Genomic DNA, 18,841 nt, shown 5'->3' with positions numbered 1-18,841 from the left:
GTGTTTTAATGTGTTCTGTTGGACCTACAGACAGTTAGATTAGTAGTAGTGGTGTGTTTTAATGCTTTCATTTAGATGTTTCCTCTAATGTCATTATCTCTCTAACCACTAGAGGGCATCAGAACCTGTTGAATAGGACAGCCTCACTGTCATGTCAGTCTCAATTTTGTGTCACAAGCGCAGTCCAGTGTTTTGAGGGGGGTAGAGTGTGTGTAACTCATGATACCTGGTGACTTCACATCTCTAGGGGGGTATGTAACTCATGATACCTGGTGACTTCTCTGTAGCTCAGTTGGTAGAGCATGGTGTTTGCAACGCCAGGGTTGTGGGTTCGATTCCCACGGGGGGCCAACACAGGAAAAAAAATGTATGAAATGTATGCATTCACTACTGTAAGTCGCTCTGGATAAGAGCGTCTGCTAAATGACTAAAATGTAAAAAAAAAAAAAATGTAAAATGTACTTCACATCTCTAGGGGGGGTATGTAACTGATGATACCTGGTGACTTCACATCTCTAGGGGCTTTCCTCAAGATATGCAATGTCACATGTAATGTCACCATCAGTATTGATTTGATCAAAGTTGACATAGAGGGTTATGTCACATTTACATAATTTAGCATATGCTCTTCCCCGGTGGGAATCGAACCCTCAACCCTAACATTGCAAGCACCATGCTCTTCCCCGGTGGGAATCGAACCCACAACCCTAACATTGCAAGCACCATGCTCTTCCAACTGAGCTACACAGGACCACATTTTGAAGTTGACATAGTATGTTATGTCACATTTCACAATGCACCCTACATAGGGAGCTGTTCTGTCACCCTTTATGCACTTGTTGTATTGTTATGAAGACTGTATGTATGCTATATAAAGCCTTTATAAGTTGTATTTAGTTTACTAACAGTCTATCCTTCTGCTTTACCAACACCAGAGACCATGGTGGAGAGAGTTGGATCAAGCCTGGACCTGAGGACACCAGAGACCATGGTGGAGAGAGTTGTATCAAGCCTGGACCTGAGGACACCGGAGACCATGGTGGAGAGAGTTGTATCAAGCCTGGACCTGAGGACACCGGAGACCATGGTGGAGAGAGTTGTATCAAGCCTGGACCTGAGAACACCAGAGACCATGGTGGAGAGAGTTGTATCAAGCCTGGACCTGAGGACACCGGAGACCATGGTGGAGAGAGTTGGATCAAGCCTGGACCTGAGAACACCAGAGACCATGGTGGAGAGAGTTGGATCAAGCCTGGACCTGAGGACACCGGAAACCATGGTGGAGAGAGTTGGATCAAGCCTGGACCTGAGGACACCAGAGACCATGGTGGAGAGAGTTGGATCAAGCCTGGACCTGAGGACACCAGAGACCATGGTGGAGAGAGTTGTATCAAGCCTGGACCTGAGAAATGTGAGTGTTAACTGATAATTGTTTGTTAAATCAAAATACTTTTAAAGCATTCATTATAGTTGAGTCCCAGACAAAGAACACAATCCACAATCATGATCTATTGTCAAAACAAACTTAAAGGTAGAGTCAGCGATTATAACGTAGATGCACAAAGCAAACAGTTTAGAGGGTCAATTTCTACAACAACTAAGAGCGTTGTACCGCAAGGCTAGACCACTGTTTTGTTTCCGTGGTTACCACGCTGTAAGAGAGTGAAGAGAACCCTTCCACATGGGCAGATACTGTGTGTGAGAGAAGTCAGGCATCTTGCTCATCACAATATCTGTGGTGCTGCTTGTACGTCATCATTTATCTGACTCTACCTTTAAGCTCTCATCCTAGGATCTACCAGAAATCAGACCCCCAACATCTACAAAACATGGACCAGAACGATGTTGTTTCCTGCTTCCACAAACATTAATTAATATAACACTAATGTCAGATTATGGTATGCTAATGAGTGTACATTCTGAGACTGTTGCTCACTTATATTCATTTTTATTAAAAGTCTATTTAATAATTATTAATTAATTATTCCATGAGATTGTCAATTTTAAATAACAACTACTTTTGACTTCAGGGATTCCTCAGAGCTGTAAGACTTGTGACAATGTTGAGGTAAGTCATAATGTCAATTCTTACTTTTACATACCTGCAGGAGTCAGGCACAGTCTCAAAGCCTGGTGTGTACTGACCAACCATTCATACTGTGATATAGACAGTCCTGTGTTCTGCTTTAGTAATATAAACACAGTCTCAAAGCCAGGTGTGTACTGACCAACCATTCATACTGGGATATAGACAGTCCTGTGTTCTGCTTTAGTAATATAAACACAGTCTCAAAGCCAGGTGTGTACTGACCAACCATTCATACTGGGATATAGACAGTCCTGTGTTCTGCTTTAGTAATATAAACACAGTCTCAAAGCCAGGTGTGTACTGACCAACCATTCATACTGGGATATAGACAGTCCTGTGTTCTGCTTTAGTAATATAAACACAGTCTCAAAGCCAGGTGTGTACTGACCAACCATTCATACTGGGATATAGACAGTCCTGTGTTCTGCTTTAGTAATATAAACACAGTCTCAAAGCCAGGTGTGTACTGACCAACCATTCATACTGGGATATAGACAGACCTGTGTTCTGCTTTAGTAATATAAACACAGTCTCAAAGCCAGGTGTGTACTGACCAACCATTCATACTGGGATATAGACAGTCCTGTGTTCTGCTTTAGTAATATTAACACAGTCTCAAAGCCAGGTGTGTACTGACCAACCATTCATACTGGGATATAGACAGTCCTGTGTTCTGCTTGTAGGCATGCAGGATTTTAGATGTTGTCATATTTTGTCATTAGACAGTTTAATTGATAATTCACCAGCATTCCATGGAACATTGAATACATACATTAGATTAGTTACTTTTATTAATGGGCCAGTTTCCCGGACACAGATTAAGCCAAGTCCTGGACCTTAAAGAACTTTATATTGAAACTTCCATTGAGCATGCTTTAAATCCAGCACTAGACTCAATCTGTGTCCAGGAAGCTGGCCCCATATGTATTACTGACATGCTTGCTCTTGTTCAGGACTCCACACACTGGCTTCAGATTGAACCCTTGACTTCCACTGTCCAGGGAGTGACAATGTTCAGGTAAAATAACTACTTTTAACATTTCATTCTACTTGCTAGTGTATTTCCCCATTACCTTTGGGAATAGTCTTCTAATCCAACCTCTCCATTTGACCATTGACCCTCTCTACCATATCTTGTTGTTTCCCTCAGACACAGGACACCCAAAGGGAGTTATGAGTGCACAGTGTCTGGGCTCCGCTGGCTGTGTGAGAGATTTGTCATTCTGAAGTATCACTTCAGGAACTGGGATCCCTACAGTCATCTTCTGAAAGACATGCAGTACACACAAGGTGGTCCATTGCTGGACATCACTATGGAGTTAGGTGAACTGGAGGAAGTTCATCTGCCACACTTTGTCTGTTTAGGTAAAACCATATAGAAATAGTATTCAGAAAGACATTTCCATGTAACTGAGTTTCACTTCCTGAATGAATGAATGAGCTATTCTGGGAGTTTGAGTTTACTGTGATCTGGTACTGCATATTCTTTGTGTTTTAGTTGGATGAATAATACAATATTTGTCTTTCTGCCTCCTTTTTATTGTGTTGTTCAGGGACCAACCCTTCCCTGAGGAATAAGATGAAGATTCTTCATGTAGAGGAACATGGAGTGTCTTTAGAGGAAGTGCATGAGGTCACCAGATTCCATGCTAAGATTCTCCATCCCAAGTTCTCAGCTTTCTCTATTATACTGAGATATATATTTTCTTGGAAAGTAGATGTCCACTGTGAGCTGATGCTCTATCTGACAGTGAAAAGGGAAACATTAATTTCTCGCCTATACCTGTTCCCCAGTAACCGCGGCCAAATACAGGTGAGGGACCATTATTTTAGAGATTACCTTAACTAACCAGTGGTGCAGTTTATGTTGACACTCATTAAATGAAGAGAATAGTGTGTTGCTAGTTTTCTGAATAATGTTTGAATTAGACTATACATTGACTGGCTGGGTATTCCATGCCTCGTGTCGCAGGCTGTGAAACAACAGGAAATGTCTGAAGGGTCTAAAAGGATTCTCATCACAAATCCAGAGCAGTCCCTAAAACTGAATAGTTCCTTCAGACTGAACATTCCCTGTTCTACCTCCATCAATCCACAGGTACAGTTTCAGTAGAATAAGAACATGAATCTGACATTTAAGTTACATCTCTCTGTCACATCTCTCTGTCTCTCTCTCTGTCACATCTCTCTCTCTCTGTCTCTCTCTCTGTCACATCTCTGTCTCGTTCTCTGTCACATCTCTCTCTATCTCTATGCTACTAGTAATGGGGTACAGGAGGGGGTTCAGGTGGGGCTAGTCTCCCAGGTAGTGGAGGAGATGTCCACTACTAGTAATGGGGTACAGGATGGGGTTCAGGTGGAGCTAGTCTACCAGTCAGTGGAGGAGATGTCCACTACTAGTAATGGGGTACAGGAGGGGGTTCAGGTGGGGCTAGTCTCCCAGGTAGTGGAGGAGATGTCCACTACTAGTAATGGGGTACAGGATGGGGTTCAGGTGGAGCTAGTCTACCAGTCAGTGGAGGAGATGTCCACTACTAGTAATGGGGTACAGGAGGGGGTTCAGGTGGGGCTAGTCTCCCAGGTAGTGGAGGAGATGTCCACTACTAGTAATGGGGTACAGGAGGGGGTTCAGGTGGGGCTAGTCTCCCAGGTAGTGGAGGAGATGTCCACTACTAGTAATGGGGTACAGGAGGGGGTTCAGGTGGGGCTAGTCTACCAGTCAGTGGAGGAGATGTCCACTACTAGTAATGGGGTTCAGGTGGGGCTAGTCTACCAGTCAGTGGAGGAGATGACCGGTACTAGTGATGTGATACAAGTGGGGAGGTTTTATTTTATTTTTATTTCACCTTTATTTGACCAGGTAGGCTAGTTGAGAACAAGTTCTCATTTACAATTGCGACCTGGTCAAGATAAAGCAAAGCAGTTCGACACATACAACAACACAGAGTTACACATGGAATAAAACAAACATACAGTCAATAATACAGTAGAAAAAGTCTATATACAGTGTGCAAATGAGGTAGGATAAGAGAGGTAAGGCAATAAATAGGCCATAGTGGCAAAATAATTACAATATAGCAATTAAACACTGGAATGGTAGATGTGCATAAGATGAATATGCAAGTGGAGATACTGGGGTGCAAAGGAGAAAGATAAATGAATAAATACAGTATGGGGATGAGGTGTTGGGTAGGCTATTTACAGATGGGCTATGTACAGGTGCAGTGATATGTGAGCTGCTCTGACAGCTGGTGCTTAAAGCTAGTGAGGGAGATATGAGTCTCCAGCATCAGTGATTCTTGCAGTTCGTTCCAGTCATTGGCAGCAGAGAACTGGAAGGAAAGGCGGCCAAAGGAAGAATTGGCTTTGGGGGTGACCAGTGAGATATACCTGCTGGAGCGCGTGCTACGGGTGGGTGCTGCTATGGTGACCAGTGAGCTGAGATAAGGCAGGGCTTTACCTAGCAGAGACTTATAGATGACCTGGAGCCAGTGGGTTTGGCGACGAGTATGAAGCGAGGTCCAGCCAACGAGAGCGTACAGGTCGCAGTGGTGGGTAGGTGACAAAACGGATGGCACTGTTATAGACTGCATCCAGTTTGCTGAGTAGAGTGTTGGAGGCTATTTTATAAATGACATCACCGAAGTCAAGGATCGGTAGGATGGTCAGTTTTATGAGGGTATGTTTGGCAGCATGAGTGAAGGATGTTTTGTTGCGAAATAGGGAAGCCAATTCTAGATTTAACTTTGGATTGGAGATGCTTAATGTGAGTCTGGAAGGAGAGTTTACAGTCTAACCAGACACCTAGGTATTTGTAGTTGCCCACATATTCTAAGTCAGAACCGTCCAGCGTAGTGATGCTGGACGGGCGGGCAGGTGCGGGCAGCGATCGGTTGAAGAGCATGCATTTAGTTTTACTTGTATTTAAGAGCAGTTGGAGGCCACGGAAGGAGAGTTGTATGGCATTGAAGCTCGTCTGGAGGTTAGTTAACACAGTGTCCAAAAGGGCCAGAGGTATCCAGAATGGTGTCGTCTGCATAGAGGTGGATCAGAGAATCACCAGCAGCAAGAGGGACATCATTGATGTGTACAGAGAAGAGAGTTGGCCTGAGAATTTAAGCCTGTGGCACCCCCATAGAGACTGTCAGAGGCCCGGACAACAGGCCCTCCGATTTGACACACTGAACTCTATCAGAGAAGTAGTTGGTGAACCAGGCGAGGCAATCATTTGAGAAACCAAGGCTGTTGAGTCTGCCGATGAGGATGTGGTGATTGACAGAGTCGAAAGCCTTGGCCAGGTCAATGAATATGGCTGCACAGTAATGTCTTATCGATGGCGGTTATGATATCATTTAGGTCCTTGAGCGTGGCTGAGGTGCACCCATGACCAGCTCTAAAACCAGATTGCATAGCGGAGAAGGTACGGTGGGATTCGAAATGGCCGGTAATCTGTTTGTTAACTTGGCTTTCGAAGACTTTAGAAAGGCAGGGCAGGATGGATATAGGTCTATAACATTTTGGGTCTAGAGTGTCACCCCCTTTGAAGAGGGGGATGACCGCGGCAGCTTTCCAATCTTTGGGAATCTCAGACGATACAAAAGAGGTTGAACAGGCTGGTAATAATTTCGGCAGATAATTTTAGAAAGAGAGGGTCCAGATTGTCTAGCCTGGCTGATTTGTACGGGTCCCGATTTTGCAGCTCTTTCAGAACATCAGCTATCTGGATTTGGGTGAAGGAGAAATGGGGAGGCTTGGGCGACTTGCTCTGGGGGGGGGGGCAGGGCTGATGATCGAGGTAGGGGTAGCCAGGTGGAAAGCATGGCCAGCCGTAGAAAAATGCTTATTGAAATTCTCAATTATAGTGGATTTATTGGTGGTGACAGAGTTTCCTAGCCTCAGTGCAGTAGGCAGCTGGGAGAAGGTGCTCTTATTCTCCATGGACTTTAGTGTCCCTGAACTTTTTTGAGTTTATGCTACAGGATGAACATTTCCGCTTGAAAAATCTAGCCTTAGCTTTCCTAACTGCCTGTGAATATTGGTTCCTAACTTCCCTGAAAAGTTGCATATCACGGGGGCTATTCGATGCTAATGCAGAACACCACAGGATATTTTTGTGCTGGTCAAGGGCAGTGTCTGGAGAGAACCAAGGGCTATATCTGTTCCTGGTTCAACATTTTTTTTAAATGGTGTGTTGAGATGGATGTAGCAGAGGGAAGTCAGGGGTCTGTGGCCTCAGTTGAGGAGGATCAGAAGAAGGATATGGATATTTCAGCTGATAGCAGCTGGCGATGACTCAATTCACAATCTAGGTGAGGTAAATGGGTTCCTGGACCAGATTTTGGGAAATCTGTTAAATTGGCCTGGGTATTAGAAGTAATAAAACAGAAAAGGCTTAATATAGTTTTTCAACAGGAGATACATAGTGATGAAGCTAATGAGGTTGACTGGGGAATATGGTGGGAGGGGCAGCATATACTCAGTCATAGTACTACTTTCAGTGCTGGGACGGCAATTTAGTTTTCCTCAGGCTTAAGGGTGACTGTGGTATCTAGAGATTGTCAAGGGTTGGGTTTTATTGGTCAATGTTTTTTTTGTATTGTTTCTGCTCCTAATGAGGGTAGAGAGCGTATTGCTGTATTTGATCAAATAAAGGAAACCTTAAGACAGTGTGACCAAGAGGGGTGTATGGTTTTAGGGGGAGACTGGAATGGTACAATGGATTTTACTGTTGATCGCACTGCTGAAGAACCTCACCTGCGGTCAGCTACTTGTCTGTCTGGTCTACTAACTGAGTTTGAGCTTTCTGATATGGGGAGAGTAAGAAATGAAAAAGTTAGGCAGTACACATGATTAAAAGTTAATGAAGGTGGTGTCAGTGCAGCAAGGTTAGACAGGTTGTATGTATCTGATCACTACTGTAGTAGTTAATGAAGGTGGTGTCGGTGCAGCAAGGTTAGACAGGTTGTATGTATCTGAGCTCTACTGTAGTAGTTAATGAAGGTGGTGTCAGTGCAGCAAGGTTAGACAGGTTGTATGTATCTGATCACTACTGTAGTAGTTAATGAAGGTGGTGTCAGTGCAGCAAGGATAGACAGGTTGTATGTATCTGAGCTCTACTGTAGTAGTTAATGAAGCTGGTGTCAGTGCAGCAAGGTTAGACAGGTTGTATGTATCTGAGCACTACTGTAGTAGTTAATGAAGGTGGTGTCGGTGCAGCAAGGTTAGACAGGTTGTATGTATCTGAGCACTACTGTAGTAGTTAATGAAGGTGGTGTCAGTGCAGCAAGGTTAGACAGGTTGTATGTATCTGAGCACTACTGTAGTAGTTAATGAAGGTGGTGTCAGTGCAGCAAGGTTAGACAGGTTGTATGTATCTGATCACTACTGTAGTAGTTAATGAAGGTGGTGTCGGTGCAGCAAGGTTAGACAGGTTATATGTATCTGAGCTATACTGTAGTAGGGTTGTAAGGTGACATTACTCCTGATGGTTTTTCTGATCACCATATTGTTACTGTTGATATTCACTTGTCCTGTTATTAAGGTCATCACCATATTGGTATTTTAATGTGAAGATATTACATGACGTCATGTTTTGGGGAAAGTTTTCGTTGTTCTGGGAAAAATTGAGGGTTATTAATTAGAATTTTGAATCCTTGAGACAATGGTGGGAGGTTGGGAAGGCCCAAATATGTGTGTCTTGTCAACAGTGTACTGCTCTGTCTAGTATTGAAGTTAAAGAGACTATCAGGGTCCTTGAACAGGGCATCAAATCTATTGAATTGAAGTTGCTCACTCAGAGAGACCCCGGAGCCCCTGGCATCGATGGTTTACCATCTGAGTTCTATAAGCACTGGGGTGCTACCCCAGCTGTCTATTGGGGGGGATTTTTATGAAGTGGTGTGTGAATCTTTTCATGAGGATTCTCTTCCTGTATCCTGTCAACGTGCTGTGCTTTCATTGTTGCCAAAAAGGGGGATTTGGCCCTTTAAAAAAAAACTGGTGACCTGTTGCATTGCTGTGTGCAGAATATAAAATGATATCTAAGTGTCTCTCAAACAGGTTGAAAGAATATCTGGGGCTGTTGGTCCACAAGGACCAGTCTGACTGTGTACCTGACCGCTCTATCGTTGAGAACTTGTTTCTGATAAGAGATGTTTTAGATGTTTGTAAACTGTCTGATGTGAATGTGGGTTTACTTTCTTTGGATCAGGAGAAGGCTTTTGACTGTGTGGACCACCAGTACTTGTTCAAAACAATGAAAGCCTTTGGGTTTGGGGATGTTTTTTTGTCTTGGATGAGTTTACTGTATGCTGGGGCCTCATGTATGATGAAGGTGGGGGGTTGGGTTGAGTTGCCCCATCCCTGTCCATAGGGGTATTAGGCAGGGATGCCCAACTTCAGGACAGTTATATTGTCTGGCAATTGAACCAATGCTTTGTTTTTTAAGAGCGAGGCTTACTGGTTTCTCTGTGCCAGGGGTTATGAAGGGTCCCATGATAGCACTGTCTGCGTATGCAGATGACGTGACAGTTTTTATTACAGGGGGTGAGGATGTTAAGGTTCTCTCAAACGCTCTAAAGGTGTGTGAGGGGGCCTCCTCAGGTAGAGTTAATTGGGGAAGGAGTGATTCACTGTGGGCAGGTCAGCTTCAGATAGGGTCCAATCCACGATTGGGATGAAGACTTTTTCTAGGCTCCGATGTCGTTCAGAAATAGAACTGGGATGATGTAGTGAAGGTGTGTTCCAGATTGTCTAGGTGGAAATGGGTGGTACCCCAGCTGTCTTATAGGGGAAGGGTGCTGGTAGATAATAACCTAGCCACCTCTACTCTGTGGCACAGACTAATGATTTTACAGCCACCTGATACAAGAGCTGTCCATTTCTTCTGGTCGGGACAACATTGGATTAAAGCTGCAGCCCTGTACCTGCCACTGCACGAGGGTGGACAAGGCCTGGTGGACATCTCTTCTAGGATCATGGCTTTCTGGCTTCAAGCAGCCCAGAGACTGTTGTACAGTGATGGTTCTAGCTGGGTGGATACAGTCTACACAGTGATGAGGAGAGCAGGCTGTTTGGGCTTAGACAAGCACCCTTTCCTCTTAAAGCTGGAGGGGGGTGATTTTGTCTGGCCTGACTCCATTCTATGAGTCTGTTATGCAGACTTGGAGAGTTTGTCATGTTGGGGAGGGGTGTCCATTCTGAGTCTGAAACTCTGGTACATCTGTTCTTACAGTGTCCCAGGTTGTGGGGATGATTGACCTGATCACTGGTTGGTTCTCAGCTCTAGGAGAGGTTTTCTCTTCCCAAATGTTTATATTTAGGACAAAGTCCAGGTTTAGTAGAAGGGCTGTAGTTCTCTTAACTTTGTGTCAGGGACAGCTAAATTAACAACATGGAAGACATGAAAGAACAGTATTCGAGGACAGGGGTCTGTGGACGTGGTGGGAATGCTGGAGGAGATGTTGGCAGCCAGACTGAGGGTTGAGTTTATCTGTTACAAAATGATTAACATTGATCTGTTTGAGTATATGGGGTATTCAGAGGCTGTTGTGTTGAGTTACTGTGGAGGAAGATTTGGTGTTGTGTTTTTAATTGATGTTTAACCATGTTTTTGTTTGTTGTGGGTTCCCAGACCCAATAATGTTTTTTTTTAAACTCTTTCTCTCTCACTCTCTCCAGAAGATTCAGCTCATACATAGAGACAACACACCAAGCTTTTTCAGGGCGGTTATGAAAATTACAGGGATTGAGATGGAGTTAATCGGTGATGATGAGAGGATAGTATGGAAAGAAAATGTACCAAAAGGTAGGAGCACATGTCAATTATCACTTTGTACTTTTGTACCAGATGCTATTTAGAGTGATATAACCTCATGTTGTTTCTTTCAGATGAATACATCACTGAAACCCATTCAACTAGTAAGTAAACATGAGAGATACAAACCAATGACATGAGGGCCAGTCAACATGGTTTATTATAGGACCTGGACTAGTTCTGATTGTTTTCAAGAACAATGACATCTCCTCCAGGACTTGATGTAGATTAGCCTGGTTCTGAATGACCCAATGACATCTCCTCCAGGACTTGATGTAGATTAACCTGGTTCTGAATGACCCAATGACATCTCCTCCAGGACTTGATGTAGATTAGCCTGGTTCTGAATGACCCAATGACATCTCCTCCAGAACTTAACCACTCTAGGGAAGGTGGGACGAAATCGTCCCACCTACATAACAGCCAGTGGAATCCTGTGGCGCGTTATTCAAATACCTTAGAAATGCTATTACTTCAATTTCTCAAACATATGACTATTTTACACCATTTTAAAGACAAGACTCTCGTTAATCTAACCACACTGTCCGATTTCAAAAAGGCTTTACAACGAAAGCAAAACATTAGATTATGTCAGCAGAGTACCCAGCCAGAAATAATCAGACACCCATTTTTCAAGCTAGCATATAATGTCACATAAACCCAAACCACAGCTAAATGCAGAACTAACCTTTGATGATCTTCATCAGATGACACGCCTAGGACATTATGTTATACAATACATGCATGTTTTGTTCAATCAAGTTCATATTTATATCAAAAACCAGCTTTTTACATTAGTATGTGACGTTCAGAACTAGCATACCCCCCGCAAACTTCCGGTGAATTTACTAAATTACTCACAATAAACGTTCACAAAAAACATAACAATTATTTTAAAAATTATAGATACAGAACTCCTCTATGCACTCGCTATGTCCGATTTTAAAATAGCTTTTCGGTGAAAGCACATTTTGCAATATTCTAAGTACATAGCCCGGCATCACAGGGCTAGCTATTTAGACACCCACCAAGTTTGGCACTCACCAAAGTCAGATTTACTATAAGAAAAATGTTATTACCTTTGCTGTTCTTTGTCAGAATGCACTCCCAGGACTTCTACTTCAATAACAAATGTTAGTTATGTTAAAATATCCTCTGTTTTGTTCGTGCGTTCAAGACACTATCCGAAGGGTGAAGCGCCCGACGCGTTTCGTGACAAAAACATTCTAAATATTCCATTACCGTACTTCGAAGCATGTCAACCGCTGTTTAAAATCAATTTTTATGCCATTTTTCTCGTAAAAAAGCGATAATATTCTGACCGGGAAACCGTGTTTTAGTACAAAGAGAGAGGAAATAAAAACATGGGGTCGCCTCGTGCACGCGCCTCAGTCTCATTGTCCTCTGATAGACCACTTACCAAAGGCGCTAATGTTTTTCAGCCAGGGGCTGCCTCGACATCATTCAGCTTTTTCCCGGGTTCTGAGAGCCTATGGGAGCCGTAGGAAGTGTCACGTTACAGCAAAGATCCTAAGTTTTCAATAAAAAGAGTCAAGAAGCCCAAGGAATGGTCAGAGAGGGCACTTCCTGTACAGAATTTTCTCAGGTTTTTGCCTGCCATATGAGTTCTGTTATACTCACAGATACCATTCAAACAGTTTTAGAAACTTTAGGGTGTTTTCTATCCAAAGCCAATAATTATATGCATATTCTAGTTTCTGGGCAGTAGTAATAACCAGATTAAATTGGGTACGTTTTTTTATCCGGCCGTGTAAATACTGCCCCCTAGCCCTAACAGGTTAATGTAGATTATCCTGGTTCTGAATGACCCAGACTGTTTTTCTATGTCTGTGAAACCGGCCTTAAATGTGAATGTCATATTTTCACTGATGCAGGTCGTTATTGTAAAATATATATTTTTCTCAATACTTGTTATTTTAGGAGGAAAGTGTCTGTTTCTAAATTACTTAAATGTAAATGTACAAATGTAGTTATTTTGTAACCTGACTCTCTCAGGTGCTGTGTCGGGGGCAGGGCGTCCGGCTGAGAGCAGTCTGACTGGTTCTGCAGAGCAGCAGCTGCGTTCTGTACGGACAAAGTTTGTGAAACGAGTGTCAAGAGCTGTCCTGAATGAACTGCTGGACGGACTCCTGCAACACACAGTCATCAACCAGGAGGAAATGGAGTCCGTGAAGGTGATAGCTGAGAGGACAGAGAAGGCACGTGACATCATCGACATGGTGTTGAGAAAAGGAACTGAGTCATGTTCCAGGATGATCAACCTTCTTGGGGAGCTGGACCCCTGTCTTTACACAGAGCTTCAGATCAACAGTGTTGGAGTACCAACCTAATGGTAGAATGGATAGTAACAGTGTTGGGGTACCAACCTAATGGTAGAATGGATAGTAACAGTGTTGGGGTACCAACCTAATGCTAGAATGGACAGTAACGGAGTCAAAAAACTCTGTCACACACTCTGTTACTGTGACGACCCTCCCACTTTGCAGAATTCTTTCTCTTTGCTCTTGTTTTCCTTAATAGGATGATGGTGGGCGGAGCTGGGAGGGTCGTCAGCAAAATGGGACATCTGGTGTCATGACGTTGCCCTCTTTGGGTACAGCGAGCACAGTTGACCCCCCCTCCCGCTGCACCAGCCTTTTCTATGTACCATCCCCCAACCTCTATACTCCTGACCCAGGCTGCTGTGGTCAGAAGAGGTCGTAAATTCCCATGAGGAGAATCTCTCCTCATGGCCACAGTATAGAGACAGAGTGGGTTTCATAGAGAACAAAGGAGTTCTTCCACCTCACAGAACTGGAGAACCGAACGACATCTATGTTCTGGAGAAGGTATAAAAGATTGGTGAAGAATCCAGCTACGAACTGGTCCGTTTGGTACAATTTTGTGAAACTCATGAGAGACAATACGGCCACATTACCATGGCGCTGTTTATATAATAGCCTCAGTTGTGAGACTTACATCTAATGGTTGTATAAAATGAATGAATAAGGATAAAGCTATTTGTGATATGATGGGATGCTATGTAATGATGTTAATTTGAGAGATATATATTGATTGCAATTGTTCCCGAATGAGTGAGCGTTCATGTGCAAAGGATTAGCATTTCAATTGTTATAATTATCAACTCTGTAGTGCCTTCTCAGCTGACCCCCACTCCCTTTTGTCTAACAAGCCGCCATTCCGGTTTAGCCCACTAGGGCACATTCCTCTAGCATTTCTTTGTAAACATATCTACTGTTTGTTATGTATTTCTGTGAATTACTTAGTTAGTAAATAAATAATTTTAAGACAATTGATGTATGGATGACTCATAGTGAAGACTGGGTTCGTGCAGATAACCAACAATTTACGACGTTTGGAATGAGACTGACGAGGTAAAGAATACGTCATTAATCAGAAGACTAATTGATCAGATATTACAAATATCTGAAAGTTATATTAGGAAAACTTTGTAATCTGAATATTTTCCTTGGTGCCCCGACTTCCTAGTTAATTACAGTTACATGATTAATCAGTTAATCGCGTAATAACAATTACAGAGAGTTATAAATATGTCTTCAGTTTTAATGATGCCAAAGACATGACACTGTGCTCCCCCCATACATCGAGGAGACTTAATGCAGACACACTGTTGGTTTTGGCATTTTGGGGCTTCTTTGTGTTCATTTATTTTGGCACCTCTCAACACCCATCATTATCATCATCTATGAACACATCCACTCACGCCTACTGACTACACACACCAAAGAATATAAAAGGGGTGACCAAGATCCAATCAGATTACAGTTGACAACATCACTACCCACACAGGAAATCTGCTTATGGCATTAAACTTGCTTTATATGTGAGGTAACCAATCAGAAAGCTAGTTGATGGCCGGTAAACCAATCAGAAAGCTAGTTGATTCCGTATGAACCTAAGTGATCTTGGTGATACCAACCCTCCTCCCAGAGAGCTACTGGGTCTGCAGGCTTTTGCTTCAGCCCTGCTCTAACACACCTCATTCTGCCAGTCAAGGTTCTGATTAGATTGATTAGTAGAATCAGGTGTGTTAGAGCAGGGTCAGAGCAAAAGCCTGCACTGCCAGTAGTATCTCCTATCATGTTACCACACAGATGTGACTGACTAGCTCAGCGGTTTCCAACCTTTTCCATTCTGGAGACCATCAAATCACCGTCAAAAGCTCTTGACGACAACCATTCACAGAGTCGCTGATTTTTTTTCACATCAAATATATTGATGGTCAAATCCTATCAATACATGTGAATGTAACAAGGCCTGTACAGGCCTATTATTATTATTATTGTTATTATTATTATAATAAACTATTTGCATTGTGAAAAAGAACGTAAAATAGCTTATAATACCATTAATACTCCATACTGCAATTATTTTTTAATAATAAAATACTACAATCTAAAAATAATTGTGGACCAGCTGCACCACCCCCAGGGACCACTGGTCTGGAGTCCTTCTGCCAAACCTGGTTGTTGTGTCACACTGCCCCCTCCTGGTTACACTGCTAAACATCACCTAATTAAATCTAATCGTTAAATAAAAAATGTAACTGCACTTTTACTAGTTAGAATCTTAATTTATAGGCTGAATGAAGTATATGAAGACTTTGCATGACATAAATATCAACAAATAAACCTATAGGTGTTGAATCCGCCCACTGTTTAAACAGGAAGTCCATTTATAAGGAAGCAGAGGAAAGGGTCTCTCTTATTATAGATCAATGGTGCCGCTACTTTGCTTCACCTCCGTTCTGCCAGTAAGAAGACTTAGCAAGAAATAAGGCCCGTGACCGCGGAGATATTCCTTCAAAATAAAAGTCCCAAAATGATGAGTGTGATTTTTTTCAAACTCAAATTCGTAACATTTTATGAGGAAATATTAGCAGACTTAGAATGTATGAAAAAAAGCAAAAAAATCCATCGTATTTATATCACAAATAATATTATAGCTTTGACATTTGTTAACAGCATTAAAAGTCATGGCCCATGGCAGCTCCTTCCAGTCAGCCCTGGGGGCGCTACGGTGTGTGATGGAGAGGGTGGCTGCCGCAGGCCTGAAGCTCCACCCCGAGAAGTGACACTTCATGAGGAGAGAGGTGTCCTTCTTGGGCCACCAAGTGGGGGAGGAGGGTGTCAGCACAATGGAGGACAAGGTGGGAGCTGTCCGAGACTGGCCCACCCCCAACGATCAGCAACAGCTGAAGAGCATCCTGGGCCTGGCCTCGTACTACAGGAGGTTTGTACGGGGCTTCCTGGGCCTGGCCTCGTACTACAGGAGGTTTGTACGGGGCTTCCTGGGCCTGGCCTCGTACTACAGGAGGTTTGTACGGGGCTTCTCAAGCGTCGCTGCTCCCCTGAACCACCTGCTGTCAAAGGACAAGGCCTTCACCTGAACAGTGGAGTGTGAGGAGACCTTCACCTGAACAGTGGAGTGTGAGGAGGTCTTCACCTGGACAGTGGAGTGCGAGGAGGCCTTCACCTAGACAGTGGAGTGCGAGGAGGCCTTCACCTGGACAGTGGAGTGTGAGGAGGTCTTCACCTGGACAGTGGAGTGCGAGGAGGCCTTCACCTGAACAGTGGAGTGCGAGGAGGCCTTCACCTAGACAGTGGAGTGGGAGGAGGTCTTCACCTGAACAGTGGAGTGCGAGGAGGCCTTCACCTGGACAGTGGAGTGCGAGGAGGCCTTCACCTGGACAGTGGAGTGCGAGGAGACCTTCACCTGGACAGTGGAGTGCGAGGAGGCCTTCACCTGGACAGTGGAGTGGGAGGAGGTCTTCACCTGGACAGTGGAGTGCGAGGAGACCTTCAACACCCTCAAACGTGCACTGATCTCGTCTGTGTCCAGGATAAAGGGCAAGCTCGCCCCCTCCCCCTGACCTCACCTTGCCCTTTATCCTGGACACAGACGTGAGCAATGTGGTTATGGGTGGGGTGCTGGCCCAGCTGGGGCCAGAGGGGGAGAGAGGGGAGCAATGTGGTTATGGGTGGGGTGCTGGCCCAGCTGGGGCCAGAGGGGGAGAGGAGCAATGTGGTTATGGGTGGGGTGCTGGCCCAGGTGGGGCCAGAGGGGGAGAGAGGGGAGCAATGTGGTTATGGGTGGGGTGCTGGCCCAGCTGGGGCCAGAGGGGAGAGGAGCAATGTGGTTATGGGTGGGGTGCTGGCCCAGCTGGGGCCAGAGGGGGAGAGAGGGGAGCAATGTGGTTATGGGTGGGGTGCTGGCCCAGCTGGGGCCAGAGGGGGGAGAGAGGGGAGCAATGTGGTTATGGGTGGGGTGCTGGCCCAGGTGGGGCCAGAGGGGAGAGAGAGGGGAGCAATGTGGTTATGGGTGGGGTGCTGGCCCAGCTGGGGCCAGAGGGGGAGAGAGGGGAGCAATGTGGTTATGGGTGGGGTGCTGGCCCAGGTGGGGCCAGAGGGGGAGAGAGGGGAGCAATGTGGTTATGGGTGGGGTGCAGGTGTGAGGCAGAAGAGGAACTATGATGTGCACACCCAGGGAAGGCACTTTGTGGCTGGGGAGCTGGTCTGGGAAAGATAGGCAGATGCCCCAAGTTGGACAGCCACTGGGTGGGGCCCTGCAGCGTCCTGGAGAGGGTAGGGGAGGTTGTGTACTGGGTGCAGCTTCCTCCCAGGGTGGCGCCTCTTCAAACTCAGGAGGCTGAAGAAATATGGCTTGTCACCTAAATCCCTCACAAACTTTTACAGATGCACAATTGAGAGCATCCTGTCGGGCTGTATCACCACCTGGTACAGCAACTGCACCGCGCGCAACCGCAGGGCTCTCCAGAGGGTAGTGAGGTCTGCACAACGCATCACCAGGGGCAAACTACCTGCCTTCCAGGACACCTACAGCACCCGATGTTACAGGAAGGCCGAAAAGATCATCAAGGACAACAACCACCAGAGCCACTGCCTGTTCACCCCGCTACCATCCAGAAGGCGAGGTCAGTACAGGTGCATCAAAGCTGGGACCGAGAGACTGAAAAACAGCTTCTTTCTCAAGGCCATCAGACTGTTAAACAGCCATCACTAACACAGAGAGGCTGCTGCCTACATACAGACTTAAAATCATTGGCCACTTTAATAAATGGATAACTAGTCACTTTAATAATGTTTACATATATCCTACATTACTCATCTCATATGTATATACTGTATTTTATACCTTATATATATATCTATTGCATCTTGCCTATGCCGCTCGGTCATTGCTCATCCATATCTTTATATGTATATATTCTTATTCCATCCCTTTACTTAGATTTGTGTGTATTATTTATTATTATTCTTGTTGTGGAATTGTGAGATTAGATTAGCCCCCAGGTACCCATCTAATAATTTAATTTATATTACAGCTGTCCACCAATAAGGCATCAGAACCAGAGACTCTGATACCGCCTGTTTTAAATGGAAGAGTCTATCTGGTAAGAACACTTTTTATTTACCGGCGCTGTTGAGTGGAACAAACTACCACAGTAACTCCATGCCGAGCATAACTTCATTTAAATAATGTGTAAAGCTGACTAATGATGGTTTATATTCCATGTCAGTATGTAAGGCTCTACGCTATGACAATGTCCTCCTGGCCTACTATGACTAGAAAAACATTTAAGAGGACCACAATGGAAATATGTTTTCAAACATATTTTTGTGTCATTCTCGATGATTGTAAATGCTTTATCAACGTGTGGTTGCATTGACAGGCATAATCACCAGTGCTACACAATAACAGATCTCAAACATTGGGGTTTTTATCTTTCAGGCCTTACTAAGCTTTTAAATTGATCCTACATTCTAACACCATTCACCTGATAAGAACATATAAATACACCTCTTCTTCGACGAAACACTAAATATAACTCAAGCATTTTAAATCTAAATATTACTTTAACATCAAGATCAGGG

General features: G+C 44.2%; 1 protein-coding gene across 2 annotated transcripts; it reads left to right on the top strand.

Moving 5' to 3' along the window:
* Window positions 1–1,364: 1,364 nt before the first annotated feature.
* On the top strand, window positions 1,365–13,372 carry LOC106592594 (NACHT, LRR and PYD domains-containing protein 1 homolog). 2 transcript variants are annotated; one of them, XM_045712618.1, is made up of 8 exons: window positions 1,365–1,411; window positions 3,043–3,107; window positions 3,240–3,454; window positions 3,643–3,902; window positions 4,062–4,187; window positions 10,769–10,895; window positions 10,979–11,008; window positions 12,921–13,372. In XM_045712618.1, the coding sequence occupies exons 1-8, from the start codon at window positions 1,373–1,375 to the stop codon at window positions 13,253–13,255; spliced, it is 1,197 nt and encodes a 398-aa protein (XP_045568574.1). In that variant the 5' UTR covers window positions 1,365–1,372; the 3' UTR covers window positions 13,256–13,372. The 2 variants fall into 2 exon arrangements, with proteins under 2 accessions (XP_045568574.1, XP_045568575.1); XM_045712619.1 differs by lacking the exon at window positions 1,365–1,411 and adding an exon at window positions 2,044–2,068.
* Window positions 13,373–18,841: the final 5,469 nt, after the last annotated feature.

Source organism: Salmo salar, unplaced genomic scaffold, assembly GCF_905237065.1.
Source record: "Salmo salar unplaced genomic scaffold, Ssal_v3.1, whole genome shotgun sequence".
Classification (NCBI taxonomy): Eukaryota; Metazoa; Chordata; class Actinopteri; order Salmoniformes; family Salmonidae; genus Salmo; species Salmo salar.
Note: the sequence above shows the minus strand (reverse complement) of the source record. Positions and strands in the feature narration are given on the sequence as shown.